At 32.0% G+C, this 16,666-nt stretch overlaps 1 protein-coding gene across 1 annotated transcript; it reads right to left on the bottom strand.

Moving 5' to 3' along the window:
- Positions 1-1,635: 1,635 nt before the first annotated feature.
- Positions 1,636-4,674, bottom strand: LOC112096375 (protein FAR1-RELATED SEQUENCE 5-like). Its single transcript, XM_024179805.1, has 3 exons — positions 4,522-4,674; positions 2,506-3,522; positions 1,636-2,454 (listed from the first exon to the last, which is right to left on the bottom strand). The coding sequence occupies exons 1-3, from the start codon at positions 4,672-4,674 to the stop codon at positions 1,636-1,638; spliced, it is 1,989 nt and encodes a 662-aa protein (XP_024035573.1).
- Between the last annotated feature and the right edge of the window lie 11,992 nt (positions 4,675-16,666).

Raw genomic sequence — 16,666 nt, forward strand, 5'->3', positions numbered from 1 at the left:
CACACACACACACACACACACAAACATATACACACAGAGACACAAACACAGACACACAGACACACACAGAGGCACACACACACACGCAGGCACACACAAACAGGCACACACACACACACAGGCACACACACACACACACACGCACAGACACAGACACACACACACACAGAGACACAAACATAGACACAAACACACACACACACACACAGAGGCACACACACACACACAGAGGCACACACACACACACGCAGGCACACACAAACAGGCACACACACACACAGGCGCACACACACACACACACACACACAGATTATTAAATGTAATTGTATCTTTTTTTGGGCAGTTCTATGGCTTCACAAATAATGTCATCCAACACAAGCGAGAATCGAAGCTCATTGCAAATGTGTAATGGATGTGGTGATCAGATGGAGATCTTAACGTCACGCACAAAAAGAAATCCAAATCGTAAATTTTGGACTTGTAGAGGATGTAACAACTTTCAGTGGGCAGAAGATCATAAACCTAGCGAAGGGAAGATAAACTTGTTAGCAGATGAGGTTAGGAAGCTGGCCTTGGAGATTGAGTGTTTGTCCGTAAAATGTCAATTATTGCATAAAGAACTTGAGCACATGCGAGAACGTGAAGTGCAGAGGCGATTGTTGGACGACGAACTTCGAAAGAGAGAGGCACCACGAAGTGATTTTATTAAATTAATCGTGATTGTTGTTTTATGTTTTCTATTTAAGTATTGTTTTTAAGTTGTTTTATGTTTTCTATTTAAGTATTGTTTTTAACATTAAATTCACGATATGTAATAACATTTTAATGTTAAATATAAGTTTTCAATTGTTTGAATTAATTTAAAGTACTATGAATTTTGAATTTGACCCCAATAATACTTCTCAAATTTATAATATGGCCCAACTCATTTCAATATGTTCCAAATAGATCCAAATTTAACTTACAAAGTGTAAAAATAAAATGTTGAAGTACACATACACATACACCAAGTTAATACATAAAACATAAGCTAACTTTAACTTCATTTAACTTTGATCATGTGCTTGGTTCATTGCTTGAAAACTCCCCTCGATTGGCCTCCTCCAAATTTTGTTGCGGAAAATATTGCAAGTTTCCGTGATGGACTCCGCCATAATTCATCCAGGATTGATAGTAAGGGGGGAAAAATGCATGTTCGAAGGGTGCTTGTTGTGCTAGCTGTTACACAACCAACAAAAAAATTAAATGTAAATTATCAAACATATGACAATGAATGGAAACAACAAATTAAAAAAATTATTACCACTACCATATGGCTCTCTTGTGTTGGGACTGTAGTAGCCACCTGAGAAGAAAATCCATGTATCTTCGAGTCCTAGAAATGTGGTTAACACACATTTAAAATATATATTTTAAATTAATGTAAAATGAATGTATTAACGTAATTACCTCCACAGTTGTGCTAGTCGAAGCATTATTCGATTTCTGTTTTGGCCTCTTAAATTGCTTTTGCTTTCTTTGAGTAGGCATAGCTGCATGTATCGTCACCATCACTGCGAACATTCAGAGATACATCCTTCATTGCTTTCTCGATCCAACCCATAATATTTTTATGGCTTTCTTCATTTTTTGAAGCTACCTCAGCAATATCATAAAAAGCAGTGCACTCCTCTCATACCGCTGATGTTCAATGCTTGAATTTCGTGCATCATAACTGACTTTGACTTTACTGTAGAATCTCCGCACATCTTTCCTCCATTTTCGTAGGATATACTTTTCAGGCAGTAATTGTATACGGTTACGTGACAACACTGCGATGACGTGTCTGCAAAGAATGCCCTTATATTCAAACATTTTACACACACAATGAATTTCACCCTCATTTTTGGCAAAAAAGACTTTCAAAGTTTTTTCTCTACTTTGTTCATCGTTTTCAATAACTGCATATTCTGATCCCCCACAACTGAAAACCTCACAATATATCTTATTCGCCAACTCTTGCTGAAATTCTTGAAACTTGGAAATAGTGTACACTGCTTCAACTTGCTTCTCCATTGCAAAACTGGTACGACATGGCATCCGTTGGCTAAAACACCTAGCATCCGCTTGCCATTCTTTCTCAATTTTACTTTCCATTGCTTTTTCATATTTCTCCACAAATTGTTTCAAAGTTGTTTTCGAGTTAACATACCCATCAAAGAAAGCATTCATACTTTCACTACGCTGAGTGGTTGACATTCTAGTCCAAAAAGAATTTTTCACAAAACATGGAACCCAACGATTTCTTTCCTCATATAATCCATTTAACCACTGATTATTAATAAGATCATATTTGTCTACCATGCCATGCCAAGCTTCCTCGAATTCGACAGGAGTATATGAATCATAAACAACGGAATGTAATGAAACTCTAATGGCATGATATTCAACGTACCTTCCCAACTTCTCAGGCACCTTTTTCAGTATATGCCATAAACACCATCAGTGCCTAGTGTTTGGAAAAACAATCTCAATCGCATTTTTCATCGCTTTGTCTTGATCTGTAATGATTCCAAGGGGAGGAGAGCCAGACATGCATGATAGCCATGTGTCAAATAACCACGTAAATGTCTCCATGTCCTCATGCGAAATCAACCCACATCCTAACAAAATTGATTGACCATGATGATTAACTCCTACAAAAGGAGCAAATGGCATGTCATATTTGTTTGTAAGGTATGTGGTATCAAATGTGACCACATCTCCAAAGTCTTTATAGGCTGCCCTACTCCTTGGATCTGCCCAAAATACATTTTTCAACCGGCCCTCCTCATCTAGGTCAAGACTGAAGAAAAACCCATCATTTTCTGTTTGCATTTTCTTAAAATATCTCTGAATTGCAACAGCATCCCCTTCTCCGAGCCTTAATCGCCGCACCTTGTCAATATGATTTCTAGCATCTTTTTCTAAGAATGAGACTTTTTCAAAGCCACCAGCGTCGACAACAACAGACTTAAAACTTTGAGCCATTCTAATTCCAGCTTCGTCGTTTATCTCAAGTTGCTTTTTAACAAATGGACTAATGGTACGGTTGCATCGATAATACCTACTCTTGCTCAGACTCACGGCATGGTTATGTTCAAGAATCATATTTCCAATTACCCATTTTCCGGTAACCAAATCCAAACGTCCTCCAAGTTTAGCATTGCATCCAATTTTTTGGTTTGGTTGAAGCCGCAAAACATTAGTGTCTTTGGCTTTTGACTTGCCGTTTCGCCCATAAGTAAATGTCACATATCTCAAACTCCCATCATCCCCTTTTCTACAAGATCTCCGCATAATTGGAAACCCCTCTTGTAGGCCATAACCCTTATAATATTCAAACATTTCATCAGGACTATCAAAAAACATCCCAACTGTTGGCTCAATAATTATTTCCGGCACCAATTCCTCATTATTTCCTTCCAAATCAACCCCCTGTAAATCCTCCAATTCTTCAACTTCATCAACCTCCTCCACTTGCTCCAAATTATCCATTAACTGCTGCAAATTTAAACAATGCAGTATATTATTATTTATTTATTGCAAATTCATTAAACAATTCAAGATTGTTGTAAAAGCATCGCAATTGGAAACTGAAATTATCAAATAACGGCAAGCCGCAAACATTAGCTAATAGAAGTCCGTAGTCATGATTCAAATTTAAACAATTCAAGCCTGTTGTAAAAGCATGCAATTGGAAATTGAAATTGTCAAATAATGGCAAGCCGCGAACTAGCTAATACAAGTCCGTAGGCATCCCTTTTGGTTACACATACACGGTTCTTTTGAGCAAAATTCATTGACTAGAGGGCATGTTATCGACTGTTCTTTTGAGCAAAATTTCATGACTTACCATAAAAGAAATTCGAATAGAAATTTTGTTTTCGTAATCGAAACTGAAATCATTATATTCAAATATCTTCATAATCAAAAATGTTACAGAAAATCGAAAAGAAAATTTAATACAAACTTGATAACAAAAATGAGAGCTTCAACAGGTGCTGAGAAATCCGTACCTTAGCTTGTGCAAATGCCGAAACTTGCTGTTCGTCTTCGTTGTTGTTCGTTCCTCACTTAACAATGGTGACTGAAAAATCGAATATGAAGACCTGTTTTCGTTGCTGAAACTTTGATCTGTTCGTTCGTTGCTGAAACTTTGATTTCGTTGCTGAAACTTTGATTTCGTTGCTGACTTCCTCTGCCCTCCTCTTCGTTTAGTTTGTTTTGTTTTTACAAGCCAAAACGACGACGCTTCGTGGAACCAAAAAGAAAAAAAAACTGGCCAAAACGACGTCGTTTTACTAATTCGGGGTTTGACCCGGGGTTTGACGCGGGGAATATAGCATTTTCCTTTTAGTTATTGAGGGCTGCTATTCACCCCGATTTTTAACCCCGAAACGCGCCCCGAATTTAAAACGCACCGTTTTGATTAAATTGAAAACGGTGCGTTTAACCTATGTTTCTTCCTTTCCTTTCTTTTGCCAAACCACAGAAACGGACCTTTGCTTCCTTTTCGTTTAATCCTATCTCACTGCTGCTATTGCTTCCTTCAAGAACAAGCTCTCTGCCGCTGCTGCTTCCTTCAAAACCTAACGGCGCGTCTGCCTCAGCTTCTTCTTCGTCCTCTCTGGCGTACACGGAAGAGCAAATCATGATCGTGAGACAGATTAAGAAAACAAAAGATTATTACGTGTGTTGATGGCTCTGATGGGTTTAATTTACGTGCGTTGATTCAGTTGTTGCTTGTGATTTTGATTAACTTGATAGCAGATGTTGATTAACTTGATACAAATGCTCATGGTTGAGCAAGTTTTGATACAAATGTAGAAATTCAGCACTTTAACTTTCACGAATCAGTTGGCGTTTTGCAGTTTGGAAGCTCTGTACTTGGAGTTTTGTAGTTTGCAGTTTGCAGTTTCAGTCTGCAAAGTGGAGTGTTGTGGTTCACGCTTGCGCAAATAGAAGAAGAAAGAAAATGTTCACGTGCTGCACAAATGGAACTCAATGGGAAAGCAATGTAGAATTGATTATTGCTGGCTTGGGAGTAGTTATAAGAAACTCCAGGGGAAGGGTTGTGGCAGTAGCAGTTCAAAATGTTCCATTTGCAGGCACTGTAGCTAGTATGGAAGCTGAAGCTGTTTTGTTTGAAATTGAAACTGCTCAACAGGTGGATTATTGTAGAAAGGAAAGCAAGATAGAAATAGAATGGATTATTGCAGAAATCCAGACAAAGCTTAGGATCCAGAGCCAAGCATCAATCCAATTTGCTCCAAGGGGCTGTAATATAGCTGCTCATTATGTAGCAAAGAAAGCTTTAGACGTTGAAAATCAGTGTATTTGGCTGGAAAATTTCTCAGTTCATGTTTCGTTGTTACTGTCAAAGTTCTGTTAATGGAAAGCTTTACGTCCTTATCAAAAAAAAAAAAAAAATGGGAAAGCAATCAAAGCAAAAAAGCAAAAAAGCAAAGAATCAATCAACGCCAAAGAAAAACAGTCAAAGCAAAAAAGAAATCAAAGCAAAACGCACCGTTTTGATAATATTCGGAGCGCGGGGTTTAAAATCGGGGTAAGTAGCTTTTCCCTTTTAATAATGTATCATACTGTATTAATTAAGATAAATAAAAGACTTACTGTTATTTCTGTAAGAAGTTGTTATTTAGTATAATTCAAATTTACTTTAATTACATGTGAGGTCTAGCATTTTATGAGGGGAAAAAAAGGAGAGAAAGAAGAAAGAAGAAGCTGCTGCCTGCTGCGAATAATAGTTTTTAATAAAACTATTACAGAGATAAGATTTGATAAAAATTAGAGATAGAAACAACTAATAATTTATTAAGATTTAACATAAAATAGAGAGAGAAACAATTAGTAAAAATTATAGATATTTACTAGTACTATGGTAAACAAATAACAGTTTTAGCGGCAAGATATTTTCGAGGGCCACATTCACCTTCGGTGAGAGGCACCTTTTTCAAAGATAAATAAGAACCGCTGGATAAGCATGGAAAACATTATTAGCTTTTCCAAGGGAATTTTGCCCTTGGTAATACAATGTTCATAATTATAACATGAGACTTCGTTAATGTCAACTTAAATTTTGTAAAATTTTGAAAGAGTGGTGCTGGAAGTGCTTTTTTATGTTCTCTCTAGACTTTTTATGCTAAATTAGCTCTCTATTTGAAAAATAAATGGTAGATTTGTTTTTATTAAGTTCAAAATAACAATGACATATTGTATATAATGCATGCAAAAGTAAATTATTTTTTAAGGATGTGCATGTGGCATAGTATATTGCATTACACTGCATTAGTGGTGATTTAGTAAACAGAAATTGGAATGGTTTGGAATTTGAATAGATTGGAATGAAATAGAGAATGAGAATAAAAAAAAGTTATTTACTTGAGGTGTACGCATTAGAATTGGTATGAGCTGGATTGCTATAATGTGTTTACTTTGTCTTGGAATCAAAATCAGAATGAGTTAGATCGTAATAAATTACTAAAAAGTACTCAATGAACTATTATCATAATTTTTATTTTGAATTTTAATTATTATGATTATTTATTCAAAAATTATTATTATTAATCATTATTGTTAATAATATATTAATTAATGCAAAAAATTTCATCATTAATAATAATAGTAATAGTAATAATAATTAACATTAATATAGTAATTAATTAGAATAATTATATTAATTAATTTTAATAGTATATTAATTAATTATACTAATTTTTTTGAACAGAGGATAAAATGAGTATTTTTTATTTTGTTGGGGGTAAAATGGTCAATACAAGAAATGAGAGGTTGATTCCTACCCTCCGAAGAATCAGTCTCCTATTCTCCATTCCCAAGTCTGGGTTGAAATACTAGCTAGGCAACCCAAGAGGGAGGGTGAATTGGGATTTTAAAATTATTCTAGGCAAACCACACAACAATTCAATCTAATGCCTTAATAAATTCGAAAACAATAAATTCAATAAAAGCACAATAATAAATGAGTAAGGGAAGAGAAAGCTAACTCAATGATTTTTACGTGGTTCGGCAATCCCCGCCTACGTCCACGCCTCCAAGCACACCGGGCTTGAGGATTTCACTATCCAAGCCTTTCCAAGGCTTCAAACGATTACAATTGACTTCAAGGTGTCAATGAACCTTTACAACAAGAGATTATCTCTCCAATCTCTTCACCCCAAGTGTCTCTCACACTTGTACTCTCACAATTTGATGAGAAATGATAAATACAACAATGAATCTCTCTTTAAGAGTGGATATACAAATTATAGCTCAATGATGATTCAACAAATGATGATTTACGAAATGGAAGCTCAATATATGTTGTGTGCACTTGTTTATGCTTGCTTGAGTTACCAAAAATGAATTGGTTTTGAGTTTATATAGTTTGAACTCAAAAACTAGCCGTTACTAGCCGTTATGCACATTTTTTGTCGTAACCGGCTTGCCGTTTAACCATATCCGGTAAGCCGCTTTCGTTCTAGTGCTTACTGCCTCGTATCCGGCTTGCCGTTTATCAGTATCTGGTAAGCCGCTTGCTACAGTAAAACATTTTCCAAAATTTATAGTTTGACCCCAAAACTTTATAAAACTATACTATGGCCCAAAAAGTTATGAAATTTTACAAATAGGTCCAATTTCAGAATTTCTAAATAATACTTTGTTTATCCCAAAACTTTCTGAAATTATGATATTGCCAAAGATGCTATGACACTTTTCAAATAAGTCCTTTACCAAAATTTCAAGCAATACTTGTTTATTTCAAAGTTTTCAAAATTCTTTCAATTAAACCATAAACTTTGAAAAACAATCAATTTCATAAAATCATTTTTCCATTAAATATGAAACATTTATAATGTGAAAATAATGATTTATTTAAAAAGAATAAAAACAATCAATTTCATGAAATCATTTTTCCATTAAATATAAAACCTTTATAATGTAAAAATAATGATTTTATTTAAAAAGAATATTAAATAATTTAGGCTTAAAAGATTAATCATTCTTAATCTTATTTGTTATCATCAAAATCAATATTATGGAAACATATATGTTAACATGGGTGGGCCCCACGATTATGCTTCCAGTTACTTCCGTCATTTTGTTAAGTGAATGGACTATATAATATAAAATAATGTTATCATTATATTAGTATTAAAACAAAATTAATATTATTTAAATTTGTACATATTTTAGGTTTTCATTATTAATTTTTTAATTAATTATTTTTATATGTTAATTTTAATTATATAAAAATAATTTAATAATATACTTTTATTAAACAATAAAAAATTATAATATTATAACACATTATTATAATATTTTATTATAACACTATACTATAAAATAATTTATTTCTATATATTAGTTATTCGGATATAATATAACTTAATATTATACTCTAAAAATATAGCATTATATAATTATATAATATAATGTGTATTATATTATATTATATTATTGAATATACGTTTATTTTTATTTATTAATGTAAAATATAATTTTTTAATTTAAATTTATTATTTCAGTAAATAATAAATGATTTAATAAAATTAAAATATTTTTACATATTTAAAGTAAAATAATTAAAATGATTTTATGTAACAAAAGTAAATTAATGCATTATCATTTATTTATTAGATATTTATCTTTACTAATACTTGATATTATTAAATTAAATTTTTATTTAAAAATGAAATATAAATTAATATTTAATAAATTTAAATTTATTGTAATTTATGAAATAATAAAAATTAAATGATTGTACTTAAAATATGAATAGTTGTTTAATGCAATACAGTCTAAGACCCTACCCCACCCGCTAATGAGTTCAGGTTATGCATTTTTCATTTCATTAGACATATTTTTAATGTAGTGTAATGCAACTAGAAATTACAATTAAATATCGGTCAACGTAAGAATAATGTTTTAATGCAATCCAGTGCAGTGTAACATAAGCTGCCAAATGCACCCAAGAACCCAATACATGAGGGAAGATAATTATATAACGTAAATTAGTGCCTGTTTGGTATGGCTTATTTAAGAGCCATAAGGGCTTATTTAATCGTATAAGCACTTTTTAAATTTTTTTATAGTGTTTGGTTATTTTTTTAGTAGAGTTTTTTTAGCTTAAATAAGCTAATTTATCTCTACTAGCAAAAGCCCAAAATTTGAGCTTTTGGGAGTAGAGGTTATAAAGCTTTTCTAAAAATATATAATATAAAAAATATCACATAGTTTAATGGTTCAAAAGTGCATTTTTTATTGACAACCAAACACCCAATGACTTTTTGTCCAAAAGCTCTATTGGTATAAGCTCTACTGCTATAAGCTCTACTGCTATAAGCTCTACTGTTATAAGCTCTATTTAATAAGCTGTACCAAACGGAGCCTTAATCCAATTGTTTGAAGCTGCCTAAGGTAACACTAAACAAAAGTCTTCTTCAGTAGTTAAATCATGTTCTCTTCTTTCTTTACTTTTATGTTATCTATAGATGTCTGGTATCTTCTTTAGCAGTTAAATAATAATCTCTTATTTGTTGTGACTGTTTATTAATTTGTGTTACAATGTAGTGTGTCTTTGGTGTTCATTAGTCTAGGTCTATGTTAATGTCAGTGATTAAGATTTTTCTTTGTCCAGTTTCTACGACATTACTTATCAGGCTATGGTTTAAAGTAGCTCTTACTTGCTGTTGGTTACCAAAATTTGGTCAAACTTTTTGATAAATAACTGCTGTTGGTTACCAAAATTTGGTCAAACTTTTTGATAAATAACAGGGACTTAGTTTGATTGAACTGTTATATCTTCTGATGATAATAATGATGATACGTTTGACGTAGTTTAGCAATAATGTTCGATTGAATTGAAACTTTGAGCAACTAAAGTTAAATGTGTGTGTTTTATTGCTAGAAATTTTTGGAATAAATTGGGTTAATATATGAGCTTTAGTGGAATTTTCAATTTTATCAGAAATTACTCGTGCCATGTTTGTTATTGTAAATAAATAGTTTAACAATATTGAAATATTCTAAAATTTCTAAGAACTAAACTTCTATATGTTGGCGAAAAATCAATTTTTTAAATATTTTATAAAAACTTTTAGGATCGCTCTCATATAATATATAAGAATTTGTAATCTAGAAACCGTATCTTGAAAATCCGATTTAGCCTTTTCCGCTGAAGTGATTTAGGCTCCCAGATCACGATCCGTTACCACCACTCTTGTTAGATCACGATCCGTCCCCACAACTCCTGTTAGATCACGATCCACCACCACCACTCTTGTTAGATCACGATTCGTCACCACAACTCCTGTCAGATCACGATCCGCCACTAAATAATCTTCCAGGCTATGACTCAAGTTTGATTTGCACTTGACGTGTGGGTGCCTTTATCACCACTAAAGCAACTAGCACAAAAAATTTTTTCTCTCAACAATAGAGAGAAAAATCTTTTTCTCTAATATGTATAAAGTGGATGCTTTCCTTCTTTTGGGAGAAAATAAACCATTTTATATTTCTATCTAGTGGAAACCCTAGGTTCCATATTTTCTATTTTTTATTCTATTAAATCAAATTTGATTTAAATTAAAAAAAATAAAAAATAAAGGCAACGTTACTTATTCTTGTGTTATAGGGGCCCACCTTGTAAAATAACACAAGGCCCCTTACACATAAACATATTACATGGAGCCTCCCACTAAATAATATATTTAGGCTTTTAACTCAAATAGCTAGTTATCTTACTTATTAATCCAGTATCGGCGCAGTCAATTAAATGAGCTAACCTGGGGATCATTTGAGAACATACAATAGTGGCTACAATAATTAGGCATGTAATTAAATTAGCCCAATTATTTAATTCCAAGTCTACTCCACTAAAAGATTGGAACTGACCTCCATAATTGTATGTTCGAATAATAATTCGTCCCAAGCCACATTGATTTCTTTACTGCATAATCCTTTGTACTACATCGTTAATTAAATCGATATTTTAATTGTCCAATCGATTTAATTATGTCATATTCCTTGATACTTACTGGTTTTCTCTAATGATTATTTTCAACATACTAAATATGTTGACACACTTTGGAAAGAGAATTTTATGATCAAATGTCGAAAACCCATCAAGAGATGTGTTATACAAATTCTATATTGTTAATCTATAGCTCCAATACTCATAATTGCTCCCACCAAGATACTGGTAATCTTGACCACAAATGTGTGTCGTGCCCATTGGTAACTCAAATGGAATAACAATTACAATCATGAAATCATAACTAACTCAAGATTAAGATTACAGTAAAATCAATGCCTATGAAATTTAATAAGTCTGGCAGTCATTTCAAGGTTAATTAAATCTCATATGTGATCCAGCTCAATGTAGTCAAACTACATCAGTAAATTCATATATGATGAAGATAAATCATTCAATGAATTTACTATAGTCTAAACATAAATAGAGCATCCAACTCTATTTATCAACTGCAAACTAAATTTATTTAATCATAAGATAACTTGTATTTATGTCTTCTGTGAATCCATATGATGATCACATAAATACATATAATATGATTAAACGGACCTTATTCAATATATATTTATACAATTGAAAATATCTCAAATATTTTATTAATCAGAAAATAAATTAATATGCTTTAAAAGAGCATATAATCCCAACACTATATGTCTAATTTAAGTTTGGAAAGTTTCATATTAATTAAACTTGTAGTTTATTTTAATGATTTTTCAAACTCTACTGCCTTTTGCAGCAAGTTATTTCGATTGAACTGTTCACTTACTTTTGATTTTATAAAACACCAAAATATTGACCTCAAAATGAACTCAAATTTTAATATGTTGTTCATTCATATTTGTTCCTAAATTTTGAAAATATCATCCCAATATATAGAATATTTTAATTTTAATGAATTTCTAAAATTTTGCCATTTCTGTTATGGTTTTAAAGGTAGTTTTGACTTATATAGTTTAATCATATGAAGATGGTTGACTTTGGTCATAACAACAATAATGTTTATATTTTTATTTATTATGACCTTATGGGATTTTAAATCCTTGTTGTAGTAATAAACATGGACTGAACTTAGTCCACTTGATTTATTCAAATTGTTTCATGTAGGGAAGAATTGGATATCAACAAGTACCAAGGCAAAGGAAATGCATGGTCGTCTTGTTGGTTAGGGAGCAGGTATCAAAGACAAGGATGTGTATGTTTCTCCAAGTGGAGGAAGTAACTTGCAACAATGTGTTGATTTGGAAGTAAAAGCAAAATATTTAAAGAAGAAAGTGAAGAAGTTGAAAAGAATAGTGAAGCTTATGCTTGTAAAGTCAAGTGCACAAGAATCAACTCTAAAGGTATAGATTTTTAATTTTCATTTTATTAATAAATTATTAATTGATTAATTTATCTCATCAATGTCAGTACTTTTATTACATAAACAAATATGTGTTGTGTTTTGAGTTCTCATGAAAAAATTGATCGGGGGCTTGTCATTGCTCTGTTAGTTGATAGATTGTGAGTGAGAAAATGATCTCACGTGATTATGGCCTAGCTTACATTGTCGATGGCTGGGGAATGATTTTTTGATTTTCTGAAATGGAGACTATGTATATATGCAGTGGAAGTTTAGAGTTTTCATATTGTGTTAATCTTGAGAATATCGGAATAAAAGAAAATTATAAATTCATGTTGATCCAATAGAATGTTGTAAACATAGGGTGTTAAAACTCTTTGATTTCCTAGAATACTAAGAATTAACTAAACTCAAAAACTGAAAATATTATTGAACTCAATCTACCTTCAAAACCTATAAGGGAGGGTTATTTATACTACTAGTAATTATCCTAAACCATAGAGAAAAAGAAAATAAAGTCTTAAGCTACAAAGAAAAAGAACAATAAACTTTAGACAATAAAGAAACTAATTCAAGTATGATAAGAATTTCTAATCTGTACCATTCCCCCTAAGATAGAGAGAAATCACTCTCGAATGTAAATTGTCAGTAACAGAATATCCATCATGATCACCTCTAAAAGGAATAAGACGCTTGACATTGAATACATCTGCAATGTGAATATGACTAGAAAGCTTCAGTTTTGTAGGCATGAGGATTTATCTTCACTATAATTTCTAAAGGTTCGATTTTCTTGGTAGAAAGCTTGTTGTACTCTCGAATTGAGAATTTATCTTTGGTTAGAACAACCCAAAAAAGATGAACTTGTTTTTGGTTAGGACAGCCCAAAAAAGGTGAACTTGTTTTTGGTTAGAACAACCCAAAAAAGATCTCCCACCTGAAATTCTAAAGATCGATGCCTTCTATTTACCTCAGTTTTATAAGCTTCTCTTTCTCAGAGACTCATGTGTAGTTGTATGATTTTTTTTTAAGCTGCTCAATAAAGTCTCCTGCCTTGCTCCTTTTGCGAACTAAATTTGGATATGTAGCTAAGGCAATAGGTCCTGGAGGCGTATATCCATAATTCACCTGAAAAAGGACTTAAAACCAGTACTATGCTTAACAGAATAGTTATAAGCAAATAAACTTGGTATAACTTTTAATCTCATGTCTTCAAGTTATCGCCAACTAGACTATGTAGATGATTTCCTAAAAAGTAGTTGACAACCTTAGTTTGACCATCTATTTGTGGGTGATAAGCACTTTCAAATTTAGGTGAGTGTTTGTCAACTTCCATAATATCCTCCATAAATGGCTAAAAAATCATCTATCTCGGTTAGATACTATAGAGAGCTTGGTAAACTGTGCAATTTATAGACCTTTTTAAAGAATATCCAAGCAACAATCAAGACATCTATAGTCTTTATGCACGCGATAAAGTGAGTCATTTTCTAGAATCAATCAACAGTGACAACTATTGAATCTATACCCCTCTGAGTATAGGATAATCCTAAAACAAAGTTCATGCTAATGTCAGCCGAATGTTGTGTTGGAATTGACAGCAACATATATAATCATGTATTATTTGCAGTACCATTGAAAACCTAACACATACGACAAATCCTGACATAGTGATAGACATCACACCTTATAATAGCAAAAAATAAGTGTTGATTATTAGAGTCAAAGTTTTATCACAACCCATATGCCTGTCATAATCTAGTTCTGCAACGATCTTTAGTCTAGTCAGGAACATATAATTGATTACTTTGAAAAGGAATCCCTCATGCAAATGAGAGTCTGAGTAGAACTCTACAACAATGTCTTTTAATAAAGGAGCAAACAAAGGATCAGTAGCATATAACTCTTGAAATATATCAAATCCAAAGACTTGATTATGCATTCATGTTAACAAAAAAGATCTCAGAAGTATGTCTTATCACAAAAGTAAACTATTAAAGGAATGTTGTTCACATGGTGCGTTGATGAGAAAGCTTATCTTAACTATTAAGATGTTTCAATGTGGCATGATCAGTGTAGAAAACAAAGTCTCAATGAATCAGACACCGACGCTGATATTGTAACACTTGGACCACTGTATAAAGCTCCATATTATAAGTGTTGTAACATGCCTTTACTTTGTTCAACTTCTCGCTGAAAGAAGCTATAGGTTTACTTTACTAGATTAGAACTGCTCTAATCCCTATTTTGAATGCATCACAATGTATTCTAAAAGTGAGAGAAAAATATAGGAGGGCAAGTACTAAGGCATTAGTCAATGTTTCTTTGATAATTTCAAATAGTTTAAAAGCTATTCTTGCCCAAGAGGATTGTCCTACTTTCATGCAATCCGTGATTGGTGTCATAATAGTACTGAAATGAAGAATAAATCATCTGTAAAAAGACGCCAACATATAGAAACTTCTGACTATAAATAAAGCAGTTGATTGTGGCTACTCTCGAATAATATTTATTTTCAATTGATCAATAGATATACCATCCTTTGATGCCACATATCCTAAAAATAATATTTTCTTTGTCAAAAGAATATACTTATTTACTACAGTATATAAACTTGTTGCCTTTAGAGTTGAAAGTACTTCTCTCAGATGCTGCAAATATAATTCATGGCTAGTACTATATATAAGTATATCATTGAGGTAAATAACCATAAACTTTCCAATGAAAGGACAAAAAAGTTAATTTATAACTCCCATAAAAGTACTTGGAGCTTTAAATAAGGCAAATGGCATTACTAACCACTTATGTAACCTTTTGAGAGTTTTAAAGGTTTTTTTTTTCCATTTATCTCTAGGTCAGATCAGAATATGATGGTAGCCACTTTTCGAATCAAGTTTGGTAAAAATTATTGTTCCACTAATATGATCCAATAAGTCATTGAATCGATGGATTAGAAGATAATTTCGGACTGTAATTTTATTGATAGCTCAACTGTCTACACATATTCTCCAAAAACCATCTTTCTTTGAAGTCAATAAAGAAGGGATTGCACAGGGACTAAGACTTTCACAAACAAATCCTTTTCATAATAACTCTTCCACTTCCATCTCATTTCCTCATGTCCGGTAGGACTTATATGATAGTGAGGTCGATTTGGTAATGTAAAATCTGGTACCAAATCAATTTGGCGTTATATATCCCTAAGAGGTGGTAAACCTTGTGGTAGCTCATTAGGGAACAAATCTTAAAGTTCTTTTGGTATAGGTTTCACAGCTTCAGATACCCTTAAATTATTGTGGCTCTCATTTCCTAATAAAACACAAGCCCTCTTTGTCTTTGTTACAACATCTAGAAATTGCTTCTTACTTAACTGAGAATTATCCAACTCTTGTTTGAGAGTCAGCATGAGATAAGTTTTGATCATATTGTTAGGGTCTGCCCAATAATAGATGACAGGCATCCATAACTACTACATCTCACATCAAACTCGATCTTTATAGAGTGATCTAATAGATAAAGAAACTAAGCAATGTTTAGTTGCCATTACTTGATTTCCTTTCTTCATCCATGTGAGCTTGTATGGAGTTTGATGTGATTATGTATTCAAGTTTAGTTTAGTCACAATTTATTCTAAAATAACATTCTCACAACTGCCTAAGTTTATGACCACACGACATGCTACTGTGTAAGTTGCCTAAAAACTATTTTGACGCAAGCATTTGTCCTATATATATATATATATATATATATATTACTTTTGAAATCCTTTTTAATTTTATTAATTGAGAATGTGAAATCTATGAATAATTTGGTATATAAATAATGGAAAGAAAATGAGCAAGTATGATTCTAAAGGAAATAAACCGTAGAATTTTGAAAATATTAATTGTTACAACATGTGTTTTTTTTAAAAAAAAAACTTTGTATGATAAAACTTCTCTATAGTCATAATATTGGAACTAATCTATTTTAATTAGTATGAGGAAGTTATACCTTAATAAAGGTGTAATAATAAAATTGTTGTTTTCACTTAAATATCTTTAGTACAAGTGATATAGAGGTAAAACATGCACTACGCTAATTAAATAATGGAGCATATCATACCCAATGTATACATTGATAAAAGAAGCACTTAATTTTTTAAGAAATTAATACCTGGATTTATGTAGCATCCGGAAATGGAAAGTCTTCTTTAAATTTTAAAAGTTTGCATTCCCTTTAAAATTTTCTCCTAAAGGTAAATCCCATAAAAATTG

This window comes from Citrus clementina, unplaced genomic scaffold, assembly GCF_000493195.1.
Source record: "Citrus clementina cultivar Clemenules unplaced genomic scaffold, Citrus_clementina_v1.0 scaffold_8, whole genome shotgun sequence".
Lineage (NCBI taxonomy): Eukaryota > Viridiplantae > Streptophyta > Magnoliopsida > Sapindales > Rutaceae > Citrus > Citrus x clementina.

Coding starts and splice junctions, on each gene's coding strand:
- LOC112096375 (XM_024179805.1), bottom strand. CDS start 4,674: ATGATTTGCTCTTCCGTGTACGCCAGAGAGGACGAAGAAGAAGCTGAG. Junction 3,523..4,521: donor TAAACGAAAAGGAAGCAAAG/GTCCGTTTCTGT, acceptor TTAAATTTGCAG/CAGTTAATGGATAATTTGGA. Junction 2,455..2,505: donor TGAAAAATGCGATTGAGATT/GTTTTTCCAAAC, acceptor ATACTGAAAAAG/GTGCCTGAGAAGTTGGGAAG.